The sequence below is a fragment of the Chrysochloris asiatica genome, unplaced genomic scaffold (assembly GCF_000296735.1).
Source record: "Chrysochloris asiatica unplaced genomic scaffold, ChrAsi1.0 scaffold00033, whole genome shotgun sequence".
Lineage (NCBI taxonomy): Eukaryota > Metazoa > Chordata > Mammalia > Afrosoricida > Chrysochloridae > Chrysochloris > Chrysochloris asiatica.
Genome location: NW_006408551.1, coordinates 22,167,565 through 22,183,882, shown reverse-complemented (window position 1 = coordinate 22,183,882; position 16,318 = coordinate 22,167,565). Strand labels below are relative to the sequence as shown.

Here is a 16,318-nt window from a genome sequence, read left to right as displayed (position 1 = left end):
TTTGGAATGGGCATAAACATTGATCTCTTCCAATCAGTCGGCCAGACAGTTGTCTCCCAAATTTCTTGGCAGAGATGAGTGAGTGCCTCCTGTGCTGCCTCACTTTCCTGAAAAGTCCCACAGATGTAGTCAATTCTATTGCTGTGTAGTCCATCTGGATAGGTCCAGGTGTCTTTTATGTTGTTTAAAAGAGGTATTTGCAATGAAAGAAATCATTAGTCTTGCAAAATTCTATCACACAATTGCTCTTCAGCATAATTTCTATCACCAAGGCCATATTTTCCAACTACTGATTCTTCCTCTTTGTTTCCAACTTTTGCATTCCAATCACCAGTAATTATCAATGCATTTTGATTGCATGTTTGATCAATTTCAGACTGAAGAATTTGGTAGAATTCAATTTCATCATCACTGGCTTCAGGGGTTGGTGTGTAAATTTGAATAAGAGTGGTGTTAACTGGTCTTCCTTGTAGGTACATGGATACTATCCTATCACAGGCAACACTGTACTTCATAATAGATCTTGAAATGCTCTTTTTGATGAGGAATGCAGCACCATTTCTCTTCAATTTGTCATCTTGGCAAATAAACCATATGATTGTCCAATTCAAAATGGCAAATACCAGTCAATTTCACCTCACATATGACTAGGATGGGGTCCTGGTGTTGTGTTGTGTGTTAATGTGTTGGACTGCAAAGTTGATTAGAACCACAATGTTGGCAATTGAAGCTCACTAGTCACTCCTTGGAAACCCTATACACGGTTGCTATGGGTTGGAATTGACTGAATGGTCCTGAAAAATAAATAAATAAAGACTAGGATATTGATCTTAGTGTGTTCCATTTCATATCTGATGACTTCTAACTTTCCTAGATTCATAATCCATACATTCTAGGTTATAATTATTAATGGATGTTTGCAGCTACTTCTTCCCATTTTGAGTTGTGCCCCATCAGTAAATGAAAGTTCTGAAAGCTTTGTTCCATTCATCACATGACAAAGGTCAACTCTACTTTGGGGAGACAGCTCTTTCTCACTTGTACTCTGTGTGCTTTCCAATCTGAGTGGCTCGTCTTCCAGCATTATTTCTGACAGTGTTCCTCAGTTATTCATAATGTTTTCAGAAGCTGAACATTCAGACTTCTGGTGTGGTGCTGTAGAATCAGCACTGGACTACAAACCACAAATCTGTTTGCAGTTCAAACCAACCAGCTGCTCCTCGGACACCCTATTCAGGTCTCTATGAAGTGGAATCAACTAGATGGCACTTAACAACAACAACAAGAAACATTCAGAAGTAGTCTTCTTCTCCTTCTTCCTAGTCTGAGTCTGGAAGCTCTGCAGAAACCTGTCCACCATGGGTGACCCTGCTAGTATTTAAAATACTAGTGACATAGCTTCCAGCATCACAGCAACATGCAAGCCACCATAGTACAACAAGCTAACAGACAAGTGGTGGTCATAATTTAGTGGATAACATAAAATTATTTAAAATACAGGTCTGAGTTCCCATGTTCCAACTGTCACCAGTTTATATGTAAAACTGCAGTAAAATACAGACATTCTCCTTGAGCCATCCCATTTGATCAGGGCTAGTATCAAAACCCAAATGTTTGTATTTAATCCTGAGATTTAGCACTGCCCTTCTCTCCTGAGTCTCTAGCCCACCACAAGGCATTCCAGAAGTCACTTACAGTTTTTCATAACGATGGTTTAATAAGCTGTGCCAGGGGACACTTTGATATGGCTGCCACTTCAGAGCTGGTGAGCACTGGTCCACATGGATCATGTTCTGTCCCTCACTGTCGTGGTCTTGTACTTCGTTGCCATAACTCCTACTTGGCACTGCAAGGAAATAAGTGGGTTAAATCTTCTCTGTCAGGCCAGTTTTCTAGACTAACAGACAGATTCATGGAACTTATGAATAGACCGTGTCTGACGCAGAATTACCTCATAGAAAGTGCTAAGTGTGGGAGGCAGGAGGCATACTGCAGCCTCATTTGCCCATCTGCCAACAGACGACTGAGCTCAGTCATCTCCAAGTATCTCTGGTGGGTACTTGTTGGAAAATTTGCCCCTAGTATCTATCTCCCAAGGAGTCCTGGTGTGGCCCTGTAAGATAAGCACTGAACTGCAAACTGCAAAATCAGCAGTTCAAACACACCAGCTGCTCCTTGGAAACCCTACACAGGGTCACTATGAGTCAGAAATGACTTCATGGCACTTAACAACAACTATCTCCCCTGGGAGCACATTGGCTCTGTAGGAGGATAAGCACTGGACTGTGAACAAGGTAGGCAGTTCAAGCCCAGCAATCACTCCCCTGGAGAAAGATGAGGCTTTCTGTTCCCACAAACATTTATAAACTCAGAATCCTATATTGGGTTGTTATGAGTTGGAACAGATTTGATGGCACTTAACAACAGCAATAACAAAATCTATCTACCCTATTTCCTATATAGTCTGTGCAGGAAGGTAGGTGACCCAGGTTTGAGCAATCTATGTACAACATCCAATAATTGCATCTGGGGTGGACACATCTGCTTCAGGGCCTAATCAATCCCAGTAGAGAAGGAGAAGTTCAGGGAATGTGCTTCAAAGATGCTTTCTTATGCTCTTCCATTGTCTTTGAACCTGTGAGAAACATCCCCAAGAGCTGCTGGCACTAGTTTGGGACTATGAGGAAAAGGCCTAACTAGCACAGCAAACAGCAGAGTTAAGAATCGGGGGGACCAAGGTCCTGATGAGATGATTTAAGTTCTGGGATCCAGCCTTAAATCTTGGGTCACAGAGGTCAAAAAGCTATTGCCCCCTCTTTTTCTCTCTTACTTAAGATAATTTCTTTTTCTCATTTGCTTAAGATATAATTTCATGCATTTTTTCCTGCCATCAATATATATATTAATTTGTTTCAGGGCCCTGGTGGCCCCACAATTCTGTGGTTCAGCTGGTTGTTTGAACTTAGATAAGTTATTTATTCACTTAGAGTCTGACTTACCTCCTCTGCAAAACAGAAATTAAAACCACGTGTTCTGCCTGTCTTAAAACATTACATAAGCAGAGAACATAAGACAATAGAAGTGAAAGCACTTTCAGAAACTAAAACCAAACAAACTCACATAGAAGATTTTGTTCTTAATAATTTCAACCAAATGCAATGGCCATTTTTATAGGTAAAACATAATGGCAAATTCACATGAACATCCTACCATTTTGCATCATCCGTGCAATAATTGTTTGTCTGAATATGCCTCCCAAACTCAACAATTCAACCTCAGGTAATTTTTATTCCTACGTTCATTGTTTCTGTTTCCCCGCTACCATCACTCATCCCTGACATTAGATGTGAACAAGAAGGTTCACATGACCCAGTACAGGCTGTAAGCAACAAGAGAGAAATATGACATTAGCTCCTATGAAGTATGTACTTAGCCCACAGCTTAGAAAATGGAGGAGAAAATGACTGGGCTTTCCTTGACTCATCGAACCTTCCTTTCTTTATACTTCCACTGAGAACATCTCAAAACAAATAGCAGAGCTCCTTTGAGGTTTTTTTTGACCTCTAACTTCACAGACAATGTATTTTTCTTAGGGCATCACTATTAAATGCCGTGTGAGCAAAATATCTTTGGGAGCAGTAGCATGCCTTTTTGCAAAGATTCCTCAAAAATCTCATCTCTTTTCTCAGCACAGAGTCCTGGAGGTGGGAAAGATGAGGCACTCTTTGAGTACTCACCCCTCCAAAAGCTATTGGCCTGGAAGCTCTTCCAAAACAAACAACAAAGCAAAACACACCCCATTCCCTGCTTGCCCGCTGAGACAAAGCTCAGAGAAGGCAGAAAGCAGCTCTTCCATCTTTCCTTTCTCTCTCATGTAATGGAGAGAGGGTAAAGGAAGGGTCAAGAGTTTAGAGTCTGGAGTAAGATGAACCTGGGTTTGAATTTCAACTCTGTAAGTCTTAGAAAAATAATGTAAGCTCTCTGAGCTGCAGTTTCCCCATTTGAAAAACGGAAGTAACAAAACAATACCTTCCAGGACTGTTGAAGGGACTCAAAGAGATAGCATGCAAAAGGCAGAGCACAGTGTCTGCCACCAGTAAGAGTTTAAGCACTGATGCCTTTTGTTTTTATTAATCTGCTCGTTTCAATTCAGGTGACTCAGCTATCCTTAAGTCTTCAAGTACTTCTGATCTTGGCCTCCATGGTAACTCAACCTGCCGTAAAATAAGTTATCACTGGATGCCTGACTGAATGATAGTTCATTCAGGCCTTTCCCACTCAAGCATGAGAGCAAGATCAATGTGGCAGGGAAACAGCCAAAGGCTGGCCCCACTGATCCAGATGCTGATGGGAAGGGTCAGCAGTGGGCAGCGAGCATGGTCCTCAAGGACAATTGCCTTTCCTGCCCCTTCCTGTCACAGCAGCAAGAGTCTAGGAGGGGCCATCTCAAATGGGTAACAGAGCTGTGTCTTCCCTGTCTGCTAGTTTGTTAGATGGTGAGCCACAAAGTGAGACCCTAGAGAACAGAATCGAGGACTGCAAGTCCACACTGAATTCCAGGAGTAAGCTTGAGCTCAATGCTGGAACTTATTATTACTAATAACAGTGATAATAATATTTACCAGTACTGAGTACTCTCCACACCATAAGAATCTCATCAACTCCTTAATTCACCTGCAATGTAAGGATTCTTTCTTTTTTTTTTCCCCCAATAAAACTTTTTTTTTTTAAGTTGAAGTACAATATACATGAAGTACATTAGTACACCATAGTTTGATATTTTTTATAAAATGAATTCTGTGTAACAAGAAATAAAGTGGCCAAAACAAAGGTTTTTGATCAACAACTAACTTAAAGGTTGGTGGTTCAAACCTACCCAGAAGTGTTGGGGAAGAAAGGTCTGGCAATAATCTACCTTTGTAAAGATTACAGCCAAGAAAACCCATTGGAGCTGCTCTACTCTTTAATGGGGTTACCATAAGTTTGGAATCAACTTATTGACAAGTTGGTTTTTGGTTTTGGCATCCCAAAAGACACCCCTTTGCTCCTTTTCAATGACTCTTCCCTCTTGCTCAAATCTAATACCACAGAGGAGTTTACAGAATTGAAATCATATGGTAGGTATTCATCCATGCTAGATTCTTTCATCCAACATAAAGTTTATAAAAGTCATTTGTTGTTATTGCAAACAACAGTTGTTGTTGTTAGATGCCATCGAGTCGGTACTGACTCATAGTAGCATGTGCATTTTTACTGTTGTACCTTACACACTATCCCAGTGTGTGACTGGACCACAATGTATCCTCCTGTTGACAGCCAGTTATTTTTATTTTTTGGTTATTATAAAATCATGCTGCTATGGGCTTTCTTGTGCATGTCTTTTGGTAGACATATATACACATTTCTGTTAGGTATGTTCCTAGGAGTAGAATCTCTGAGTATGTTTTAGTAGATGGCACCAAATAGATTTCTAAAGCAGTTATGATATAATGACTCTTCATCTCAGTCGACTAAGTGGAAACTGAGGTTCAAAGACCTAACATAACCTGTCCAGTGTCACAGTTGTTAAGTGGAACCTTTCTCTTCCTTTCACGCTTTACTGAGCATTTCTTGAGAAGATCTAAAAGCAGAAAGAAGCTGAAGCGTGAAAGCAGAAAGCTGCCCAAGATCCAGCCTTTTGGAAAAAACTAAGAGCTTGTATTTGACTACATTTAAAAATATTTTATACACATAAAAATCTTGGATACAAGTAAAGTAAAAATCATGATTCCCACTTGATAATCAAGAAAAGGAAGGTTTTAAAAATCTCTATTTATAGGGAAAGGAGCTCTGGTAGTATAGTGGTTACGAATCGGGCTGCTAACCTCAGGATCAGGAGTTCGAAACCACCAGCTGTTCCATGGGAGAAAGAGGAGACTTTCTGCTCCCATAAAAATTTACAGCCTTAGAAATCCTGTACAGGGTCGCTATGAGTCAAAACCGACTCCACAGCACATAACAACAACAACAACAATTTATTGGGAGATGAGTAAGGCACCTTTTCTGCCTGGGATCAGCACTGGACTGCAAGGTAAGTTTGAACTGCAAGGTTGGATTTCAAACTGACCTACCACTCCTCAGAAACACTATACAGGGTCGCTATGGGTCAGAACTGACTTGACAACACTTAATAACAACAGCAACAATGGTGTGAATCTAGCCTGTTCATTTCTCACTGTGTGTCAAAAAGCCACATTTTTGGGGCTGGAAAAACCTTTGCAATTTGGAGTTCCAGCCACACGGGCCAAAACGAAATTAGTTGTCATTGAGTCGCTTCCCACTCTTGACCGCCTCAAGTATAGCAGAGTAGGACTGTGCTCCATAGCATTTTAAAATTGTAACTTTTTGGAAGCTGATTGCCAGATGTTTCTTCCCAGGTATCTCAGGGTACATTCAAACTGCCAACCTTTTGGTTAGTAGTTAAGAACATAAACATTTGTGCTACCCAGCGACTCCATGTAGGACAAGAAACCCTTTTAGATTGGGGGTTCAGACCAATGATACCAAGAATCAGCCTTGGTTCCCACCTGCTGCTTTTTATCTAAGTAAAATTTCACATCTACCCACACCAATCTGGTGATTTTACATTGTGAATCCTGTAAACAAGGATCTTAGAAGCCTTAGCCAAAACGTACTGTTTCGGTGAAGGTTACCAAAAAAGTCTTATCGATAGATTTTTTTAATCCTTTTTTTTTAAATGTTTTATTGTGAATTATGTGATAGTTTACATGGGAGAACATTAGTTTTACATTCATCCTTTTGTATATCATTTCATTGCCATGGTTATAATTCCCTCCACACATCATCATCCAACCAAAGTGTATACCCTGCAAGCCTGCCCCCACTCCCCCCACACAGTAGTCATCACACAGCCCCTCTCCCTCTCTGGGTCTAGAGTCCCCAGCTGCTCCATCTCTCCACATCATCGTCTCTGCCTCCATCTCAGGCATCACTGCTTCTCTGGGTAGGGTCCCACTCTCGGCTCTTCTCCCTTGATGGTCCCAGGAACCTTCTTATCGATTGATTTTGAGTATTTTCTCCCATCACAACCCAGTAATTCTTCTCCTGCCTACAAGACAGGCATAGTTTCTCTCTCCTCTACCAATGTGCCATTTCCCTGGGACTATTCTTTTTTTTTTTTTTTTTTAGACTCTGGGAACCTGCTCATTTTCCTTCTGGAAGTATAGTCTGAAATCAATGCTCTCTGTCAGCTTTTCAGTGATTTTTTAATAGGACTTAAATTAGAGATTCCAGATTCCTTATCTATTGGGACATGTTGGCTACTCTTTCATGACTGTTTTCTGGAGATGGTGAAAATGAATTCCTTCTCAGGGAACCTGAAGAAGAAAGCCATCAAAGGATGGAGTGCTGACTCTGCCGTGGCTGGGAGAACCAGGACACAGTCTGGCTTGACAAGGACACTCTTGCCTGCCTCCCTCAGTGAGTAGGTACATCAGCAGGAGCCTGAACAGATGGTTCTCTCATCTGGCAAGAAATTTACTCAGCCTTTTGTGTTTCCAAATCATTAACATGTTGCCTGGTGAATGCAGGAATCCCTGAAAAAATTAGGGTAACCTGCATAGGAAGGGGCATGGAGAGATCAATATAGCTGAAAGGAAGCTTTAATTAGCATTTTAAGCTGCTAGGGCTAAAAAGAGGTCCTGGTGTGGCACTGTAGGATAAACACTGGATTGCTAACTGCAAGGTTGGTGGCTCAAATTCACTAGCTGCTCCTCAGAAACCCTATACAGGATGGCTATCAGTAGGAATTGACTTGAAAACATTTAACGACAATAGGATTTTTAAAAAGTTCATGAACTCCTAGCCACGTGGATCTATGTTACATGAGAGGAGGTGGTAAGACACTTAGCAAGGGCAGATGCCAGTGCAATTCAGAAACAACATTCCTGTGTGCTGGTGATGTGTAGGGTTTGGCTCAGGGGGTAAAGTCATCATCTACTGAGAGAATTCTCCAGTCCACATTGGAGCTGAGGCCAGGCATTGCCAAAAGGACCTGCAGCTTCCGTAGGACTTAGAGAACCAGCTTTAATACAGCAACTCTTGTTGATTTTACTTATTGTTAGGTATCATCGCGTCAGTTCCAACTCATAAAGACCTTGTGCACAACAGAACAAAACACTGTCGCATCCTGCATCATTCTCACAATCGTCGATAAGCTTGAGCCCATTACTGCTGCCACTATGCCAATCAACCCATCTCCTTAAGTGTCTTCCTCTTTTTCGCTGACCCTCCACTATGCCTAGCATCATGTCCTTCTCCAGGGGCTGGTTTCTCCTGATAATATGTCCCAAGTATGAAAGATGAAGTCTGGTTATCCTGGCTTCTTCAAGTTGTACTTCTTACAACACAGATTTGTTTGTTCTTTTGGCAGTCCAAGGTACTTCTAATATTCTTCTCCAGTCTTCCTTATTCAATGTTCAACTTTGACATATATAGTATGATTTGGGTCACATCCACTTCAATCCTCAAACAGACATCTTTGCTCTTGAAGTCTTGTGCGGCAGATTTGCCTAATGCAATACATTGTTTAATTTATTGACTGCTGCTTCCATGAGTGTTGGTAGTGGACCCAAGCAAGTGAAGTCTTTGACAACTTCAATCATTTCTCCATTTAGCATGATGCTATTTATTAGTCCAGTGATGAGGAGTTTTGTTTTCATTTCTTTGAGGTGCAACTCATACTGAAGGCTGTGGTCTTTGGTCTTCGTCAGTAAGTGTTTTAAGTCTTCTTTGCTTAAAGAAAGCAAGGTTGTATCATCTGCATATCTCAGGTTGTAAATGGATCTTCCTCCAATCCTAATGCTATGTTCTTCTTCATATAATCCAGCATCTCATCTTATTTATCAGAGTACAGATTGAATAAGTATGGCAAAAGGATACAACACTGGCACGCATCTTGCCTAATTTTAAACCATTCGGTATGCCCTTGTTCTGTTCAAACAACTGCCTCTTGATCTGTATACAGGTTCCTCATGAGCACAATTAAGTGTTCCAGAATACTCATTCTCCACAATGTTGTCTATAGATTGTCTTGATCCACACAGTCAAAAGCCTTAGCATACTTAATAAGGCACAGGTAAACATGTTTCTGGTATTCTCTGTATTCAACCAAATTCCATCTGACTTCAGCAATGCTATCCCTTGTTCCATGTCCTCATCAGAAACCAACTTCAACCTCTTGGAGTTCCTTGTCAATGTACTGTTGCAGCCATTTAAAAATTATCTTTAGTGAAATTTTATTTACATATGGTATTAATGATATTGTTTGATGATTTCTACATTCAGTTGAATCACCTCTCTTTAGAATAGGCACAAATATGGATCTCTTCCAATCAGCTGGCCAGGTAGCTGTCCTCCAATTTTCTTGGCATAGATGAATGAGTACCTCCAGTATTATTTTAGATGTTGAAAGATTTCTATTTGTACTTCATCAATTCTGGAGTCTTGTTCTTTGCCAGTGTCTTCAGTGTCCCTCAGATTTCTTCCTTCAGTACATTGGCTCTTGATCATGCACTGTCTCTTGAAATGGTTCAACATCTTCCATTTATTTTTGATACAGTGACTCTGTGTATTCATTCCATCTTCTTTTGAAGTTTTCAAAGCAGTATATCCCTTAGAAATTTGTGGTCTATAGCTGGGGAAGTTGTGGGGTGGTCAAGAGGGAAATCTTGGGCATCTTGCCAAGTTGACACATGAGGGTAGAAGAAATGTGACTTAGTGTTCTCAATTTGGGACTACATCTAAGCTTGTACAACAGTTAATAGAATTGACCTGAATCTACCAGTGTCATAGTATTTACCCTATAAATTAATTCATTCTCAACTTGATCAGGTCTCTAAGCTCAAACCATGATGTCTCACATGTTATATAAAACAGGGAACAAAGCAGGCTGACCACTTAGGCATCAAATGATTTTGATGAAAAACTTATAAAATAATTTTACAGAATTGAAAAGATCTGTCTTGGAAACCCGCTAATTAAATAGATGGTTAAGAAAATGCAACTTTCCACCTTTCTGCTCTACTAGCAAAATTAATTATTTCGAATCTTGCTTCTCAGAATGTGAACCTGCAGCATTACACCAGCATCATCTGTGGAGCTTGTTAAATACAGGATGTAGGACCCTACCCTGAAGTCCTGGTGTGGCACTATAGGCTAAACACTGGGCTGCTCATCAAAAGGTCAGTGGTTCAAACCCACCAGCCCCTCATTGGAAACTTTATACAGGGTCACTATGAGTCAGAACCAACTCCATGGCACTTTACAACAATAAGGACCTTGCATCAGAGGTACTGAATCTTAATCAGCATTTTGACAAGAACATAGGCTATTCACGCGCATGTGTAAAAGCTGATAAGCATCTCACCCCACACAACAATAGGCATATCAGAAGGCTCTTGAAGGTGCTGTCCACCTGGCCTGGGGCCTAGCTCCAAACTAAAAGGACCGGCATTTCACCTCCCCCAGAGAAATTGTGCTCCACTTAAGATTGAGAAATTTCATGTTATGAGGGAGGAAATAAACTTCCAGAACATCTTCTATGAGAGAGAAAATAACTATAGGGTACTCAAAGGCTGGTTTAAAATGCCTTGATCTCAGAGGTACCATTGTGCCACCACTGACCTGGTTCACTTGGTCTGGAATACTGGGACCATACTTGGCAGTCCCCGGAGTCTTCTAGCACTTGTGTGTGCCTCCTCTTTTTGGTTGGTGGCAATGAATCTCTAAAATCAGGAAAGCAAAGTGAAGGTTAGGCTCTTCTTTGCTCTCTGTGCTGCATGCAGTCAAACTGAATTTCCTGGGTCTCTGTCTACAGAATTTCCTGAATCTAATAGCAATTAATTAAGGGTCTTTGAACACTGATAGCCCGAGACTTCGTTTTCCTCTATTCAATTGGCCTGGGATTCACCACTTTACAAATACACTGACAGCACTGTCAAAGGCAGAGGAATAGCTCATTTTTTGCCAAAACATGTGATGGCCTTTACTCTTTTTTGCCATACTCTAGTTCCAGAACAAATAGCCCTAGTGGGGCTTTGGGCTTTGTGAGTTAAGCATTGGGCTGTTAACCAAAAGGTCAACAGTTCAAGTCAACCAGCCGCCCTTTGAAAGAAAGATGAGTCTGTCTAGTCCCATAAAATTTTACAATCTCAGAAACCCTAAGGAACCATTCCACAGTGTTCAGTAGAGTAAATATGAATTAGAATCAACTTGAGGGTAGTGGAGTCGTTCCAGAATAGAGAATGCAGGGAGGTGGAAAGGAAAGAATATGTTTTAGTGATTAATTGGCAGATTTTTTCTGAGCGTTCATTCATAAATTCACTCGAGCAGTCTAGCTGAGGATGCATAGGCAGTGCTTCTTCCATCACCCAGAACCACTACATATATTCTGACATTTAACCTTTCTTTATATAAGGACTTTTGGCCTAACCCACCAGCTGTTCCTTGGAAACCCTATACAGGGTCTCTGTGAGTCAGAACTGGCTGGATGGCACTTAACAACAACAGGTTTTAATTAGCGTTGTAGAAATCTAAGAACATTAGTTACTTGCCATAATCTGATGCATGTCTCAACACTGCCATCTGCTGGAGAGGCTTCTACTGCTCAGTCCCTTGACAGTCACTACCCAGGGGGCGGCAGGGGAGGGGAACGAAGGGGGTTCCTAACTACTCTGAGGCTTTCTACTGTGGCCAGTCATATCTAAGTATTTTGCTCTTTACCCAGGGCTGTGGCACAGAGGCTGCTGATGGTAAGAACAATTTATCTCCAGATGGGAGGATATGGATTGGTCCAGGGGAATTGCAGGATGATTGGTGCTTGGGTAGCAGTTGTGAAAGCCACGGGAAGTAGGGTCAGAGTTGCTCGGTTCTGATGTGCTCTGTGGCGGTTGCAAAGGTAGCATCCCAGATGCAGTTGCAGAGTGGACAAAGGTAGCTGGAGTCCTCTCAGCTGCAGGCCTCAGAGTTGGGTAGCATGCACCTGGGAGAAGACAAAAGTGAAAAGCGCCTCTTTTTCTTACCACTGACAGTCCAAGAAGAATAGCAGTGCAAGATGGTGGGTCTCACTCACCTGTGATCTGTGGAGGAGAGCATGGGTCTGATGCAGAATAGGGTGGGGTATCTGGTAGCTGGCGTTGCCTAAGGATCAAAGACATGTGTTGCTTCTTTGTTTCAATCTAGCCCATTATTGCATTTTTTTGTCACAAACAAAAGGCAGACCTCAGTGTACAGCACCAGCAACCACAATGACAGTTTTCAGGGTGCTCCTAAGAAGCTAAAAGACCCTCAGGCCATGTCCAGTGTCATGTCCTCATTAAGTGAGTAGACTTTGAGTCACACAGACTAGCTGGGTTTGAATCCCAACTCTTCCATTTCCTATTTGCATATCCAAGGCCAAGTACTTAACTTCTCCAGAACTCAGTTTCCTCATCTATGAAATGGGAAGAATTATTTGTTGTTAAGTGCTGTCGAATTGGTTCCAACTCAGCAATCCTACATAAGGTTTCCTAGGAACAGCTGGTGGGTTTGAACCGCTGACTGTGTGGTTAGCAGCCCATCATCCTACAGCACCAGGGCGCCTTACAGCATTGTTTAAGAACTAAATGAGGTACTATATGTAATATCTAAATATAATGTTGTTACGTGCTGCCAAATTGGTTCCGATTCAATTGTGACCATATATAAGGTTTACAAGATGCAACTGGTGAATTTGAAACTCCAATCCTGCAGTTCAAACTATGTTGCAGTCCAGTGCTTACATCCTATAGCACCACATCAGGACTCCAAACATAATGAGTGCTCAAGAAATTTTAATTAGTATTATTATCGCTTCTTAACATTCTCAAAAGTTTTATACCAAAGAAATGACTGTACATGCTTTTTGGGTTAAGGTAATGTAGCATGCCACCACTGGAGTCCTATTGTGGTACTGTAGGATAAGCACTGGACTGCTAACTACAAGGTTGGTGGTTCAAACACAACAACTGCTCCTAGAAAATCCTATACAGAGTCACTATGGGTCGGAACTGACTCGACTGCGCTTAACAACAACTAAAGAAATGGTTTTCCATCTGTGCTTTGTAAATCTCAATATTCTTGAAAGTAGTCTCAGAAGTTTTACGAAATTTTTTTTCAGTATATATGTATCATGAGTTTTATCTGTTTTCTCTATTGAAATGTCAAGTAAAGTGTGGGAACCACTCTTCCAAAAAAAACTACAAGTCACTTCTTGCTCAGAAAGTTTAGCATTCTAAGTCATACACAAGTACCACCACCCCTCATACACTGGATTTGCTTGCTTGGAGAGTAAGCCCTCTTGTTTTCCCTGGTTCACTACGGTTCCAGTCTAATATGGTGAAGAGAAGAGCTGCTTTTATCATTCACTAAAAATATTATGTTTCTCTTCAAATCGGTCCTTTGTAATTTATTTACTTCTTATTAGTCAGAAAAAGAGAACATATGCATACACTTATTTCCCTCCAAAAACTCCACCTAAATGAAAGTGAAAAAACAAAAAGCATGAACACAAAGGACAAAGAGTACATGAGAGGAGACCATGTCAATAACATGTGGCAGATTGAAATAGGATGGATGCTAACTGAATTAGGAGAATGGGAAGAAAAAAAAAGTAACTGCCTAGGGATGGTGGAGGGGGCACAGGAGTCAACAAAAAGGAATCCAATTGGAATAACAGAATGCCAGAAAAGCTCAAAACATTAAAGTCACCAGGAACTTCTGAATTCTGTGATGAAGGTGGGGCTAAAATATAAAAAGACTACTAAAAAGTTTGGGCTTTTAAGTGCACTTCCCTACTCTGCACCATCAGGCCAAAGTTAGAAAGGTTTTCTCTGTGAGGAAATGGAACCCCAGAGACTGTGGGGATAGAGCTGTCCAGCACAGCTGAGATCAAGATGAGCTGCTAGGCTAATAATGAAATGATTCATTCAAAGTCTAAGTAGTCAACTGTGAGAAAGTTCCTCAACTACACAGATTTCCTGCAAGTAGAAAAATAGAGTGTCCTCAGGAGAAAAATGATATTTTGAAGTCACACAAGGAAATAGTCCCTGTCTGATCATTCAGCCTTTGAGAATAATGATATGCAGATAGAACTTCTTAAAAAGGAACAAAGGGCCACATGGTCTGAAAGATTTACTGTCTCAGAAACCCTTAAGAGTAGCTCTACTCTTTCCCATAGTGCCGTGGTATGACTCAGAAGCAACTTGTTAGTAGTAAGTCTAGCATTAAAGACAGAGCAAACAACCAGAAAAATAAGAAATACAAAATAACAAAGTTTCTTGCTACTAATATGACTAGTAAGTTCTTAGCTGATCTGACCCTTCCACACAAAAAAAATTTAGAAAATATACTCCCCTCCAAAAAAAAATCATAAAGCATTGTTTAAAACAAAAATTGTGACATCTTTGAGTGTTAGTTATGTACGGTGAAATAATTAATGACAATTAAAGCAGAAAGGATAGGGTAGAGAATAAATGAAACACACATGCAGTTGTTTATCATTTATGTTGTTGTTCAGTACCGTGGAGTCGGTTCCGACTCATAGTAACCCTGCACAGGGTTTCCGAGGCTGTAAATCTTTACCAGAGCAGAAAGCCTCATCTTTCTCTTGAGGAACAGCTGGTAGTTTCAAACTGCTGACCTTGAGGTTAGCAGCCCGATTCATAACCACCACGCTACCAGAGCTCCTTAGGTGGTACAATATTATCTAAATACATTGAAAATTAAATACCACAAAGAAGTATATCTAAAGTCAATAGATAAAATGGAATTGTAAAATTATTCAAAGAATGCCAAAGAAATAAGGAAAGGCGTTATAGAAGAATAAGAAACAGAGGAGATTAAAAAAAAATTCATGGTGAGACCTAAATATAAGCATATCAATTGTTGTTGTTGTTAAGTGCCATTGAGTCGGTTCTGACCCATAGCGACCCTGTACAGGGTTTCCGAGGGTGTAAATCTTTACGGGAGTAGAAAGCCTCATCTTTCTCCCGTGGAGCGGCTGGTAGTTTCGAACCGGTGACCTTAAGTTTCGCAGCCTGATTCGTAACCACTACGCTACCAGAGCTCCTTAAGCATATCAATAATTATATTAAATTTCAATAGACTACTTCAACTGATCAGAACAGCTTTTTAAAAAGGAAAGACTCAACTATGTGTTGCCTACAAGAAAGATGTCAACATAAATATGTTGAAAATTAATAGTAGAAAAAAATGTAACATGCAAATAATAAGCATGAAAAGGAAATGACTAAATGATTATCAACTAAAATAGACTGCAAGCTGAAGAGTATTAGCACAGATTCAAAGGATATTTTATAATCAGTGAGTCGTTTCATTCAGAAGGCATAAAAAACCATGATAATTTATATACCTAATAACGAAACTTCATGATAAATGAAGCAGACATTGACAGAATTAAAGAGATAAATAGGTAAGTGCATAGTCCGAGATGGAGTGTTTAACACCCTTTTCACAGAAGTTGATAGAACAAAACAGGACAAACAGATAGAACAAAATGTCAGTACTGACATAAATCATTTAAGGGATGCCTTTAAGAATAAAAAGAGCTGCTGATGTAATATCAAAACACTTTGCAGGTCTTTTCCAAGATTTTGAGTGAAGAATTAATTATTGTTGTTGTGTGCTTTCAAGTCTAGACTAATAGCCACTCCATTTGTAGCACTGTGAGCTAATGCGCTGGACTGCAAAGTCATTTGAACCACAAGGTTGGTGGTTCAAGCTCACCAGCCAATCCTTGGAAACCCTATACAGGGTCGCTATAAGTTGCAAATGACTCAACAGCACTTAACAACAACAAAAATAGGATTTCTGGGAGTTCTGGTGTGGCATGGTAGGATAAGCACTGGACTGCTAACCACAAGGTATGCAATTCAAACCCACCAGAAACTTCTTGGAAACCCTCCCATATAGAGTCGCTATGAGTCAAACTGACTTGGCGGAACTTAACTACAACAACGTAGGGTTTCTGAAAGTGGTTGGTGGATTTGAACAATTGACCTTGCAATCAGCAGTCCAGTGTGTATCCTATAGCACTCTACCAGGGTACAGTAAGGGAACACCTGTTGTTGTTGTCAGGTGCCATCGAGTTGGAACCGACTCATAGCAACCCCAAGCACAGCAGAACAAAACAATGCTCGATCCTGGGCCAACCTCACCACCGCTGCCACCCCTGAGTCCATCAATGATGCCACCTGGCCGATCCATCTCGTTGGGGGTCTTC

At 40.7% G+C, this 16,318-nt stretch overlaps 1 protein-coding gene across 1 annotated transcript in view; it reads right to left on the bottom strand.

Moving 5' to 3' along the window:
• MYRFL (myelin regulatory factor-like) overlaps nt 1–16,318 on the bottom strand; it is a 247,800-nt gene that overhangs the window by 153,219 nt on the left and 78,263 nt on the right. Inside the window, exons 3-6 of the mRNA XM_006859617.1 lie at nt 12,131–12,198; nt 11,782–12,040; nt 10,693–10,784; nt 1,696–1,846 (exon numbers count right to left, since the gene is read on the bottom strand). Coding sequence (XP_006859679.1) covers nt 1,696–1,846; nt 10,693–10,784; nt 11,782–12,040; nt 12,131–12,198 — 570 coding nt within the window. The remainder of the gene's footprint in view (nt 1–1,695; nt 1,847–10,692; nt 10,785–11,781; nt 12,041–12,130; nt 12,199–16,318) is intronic.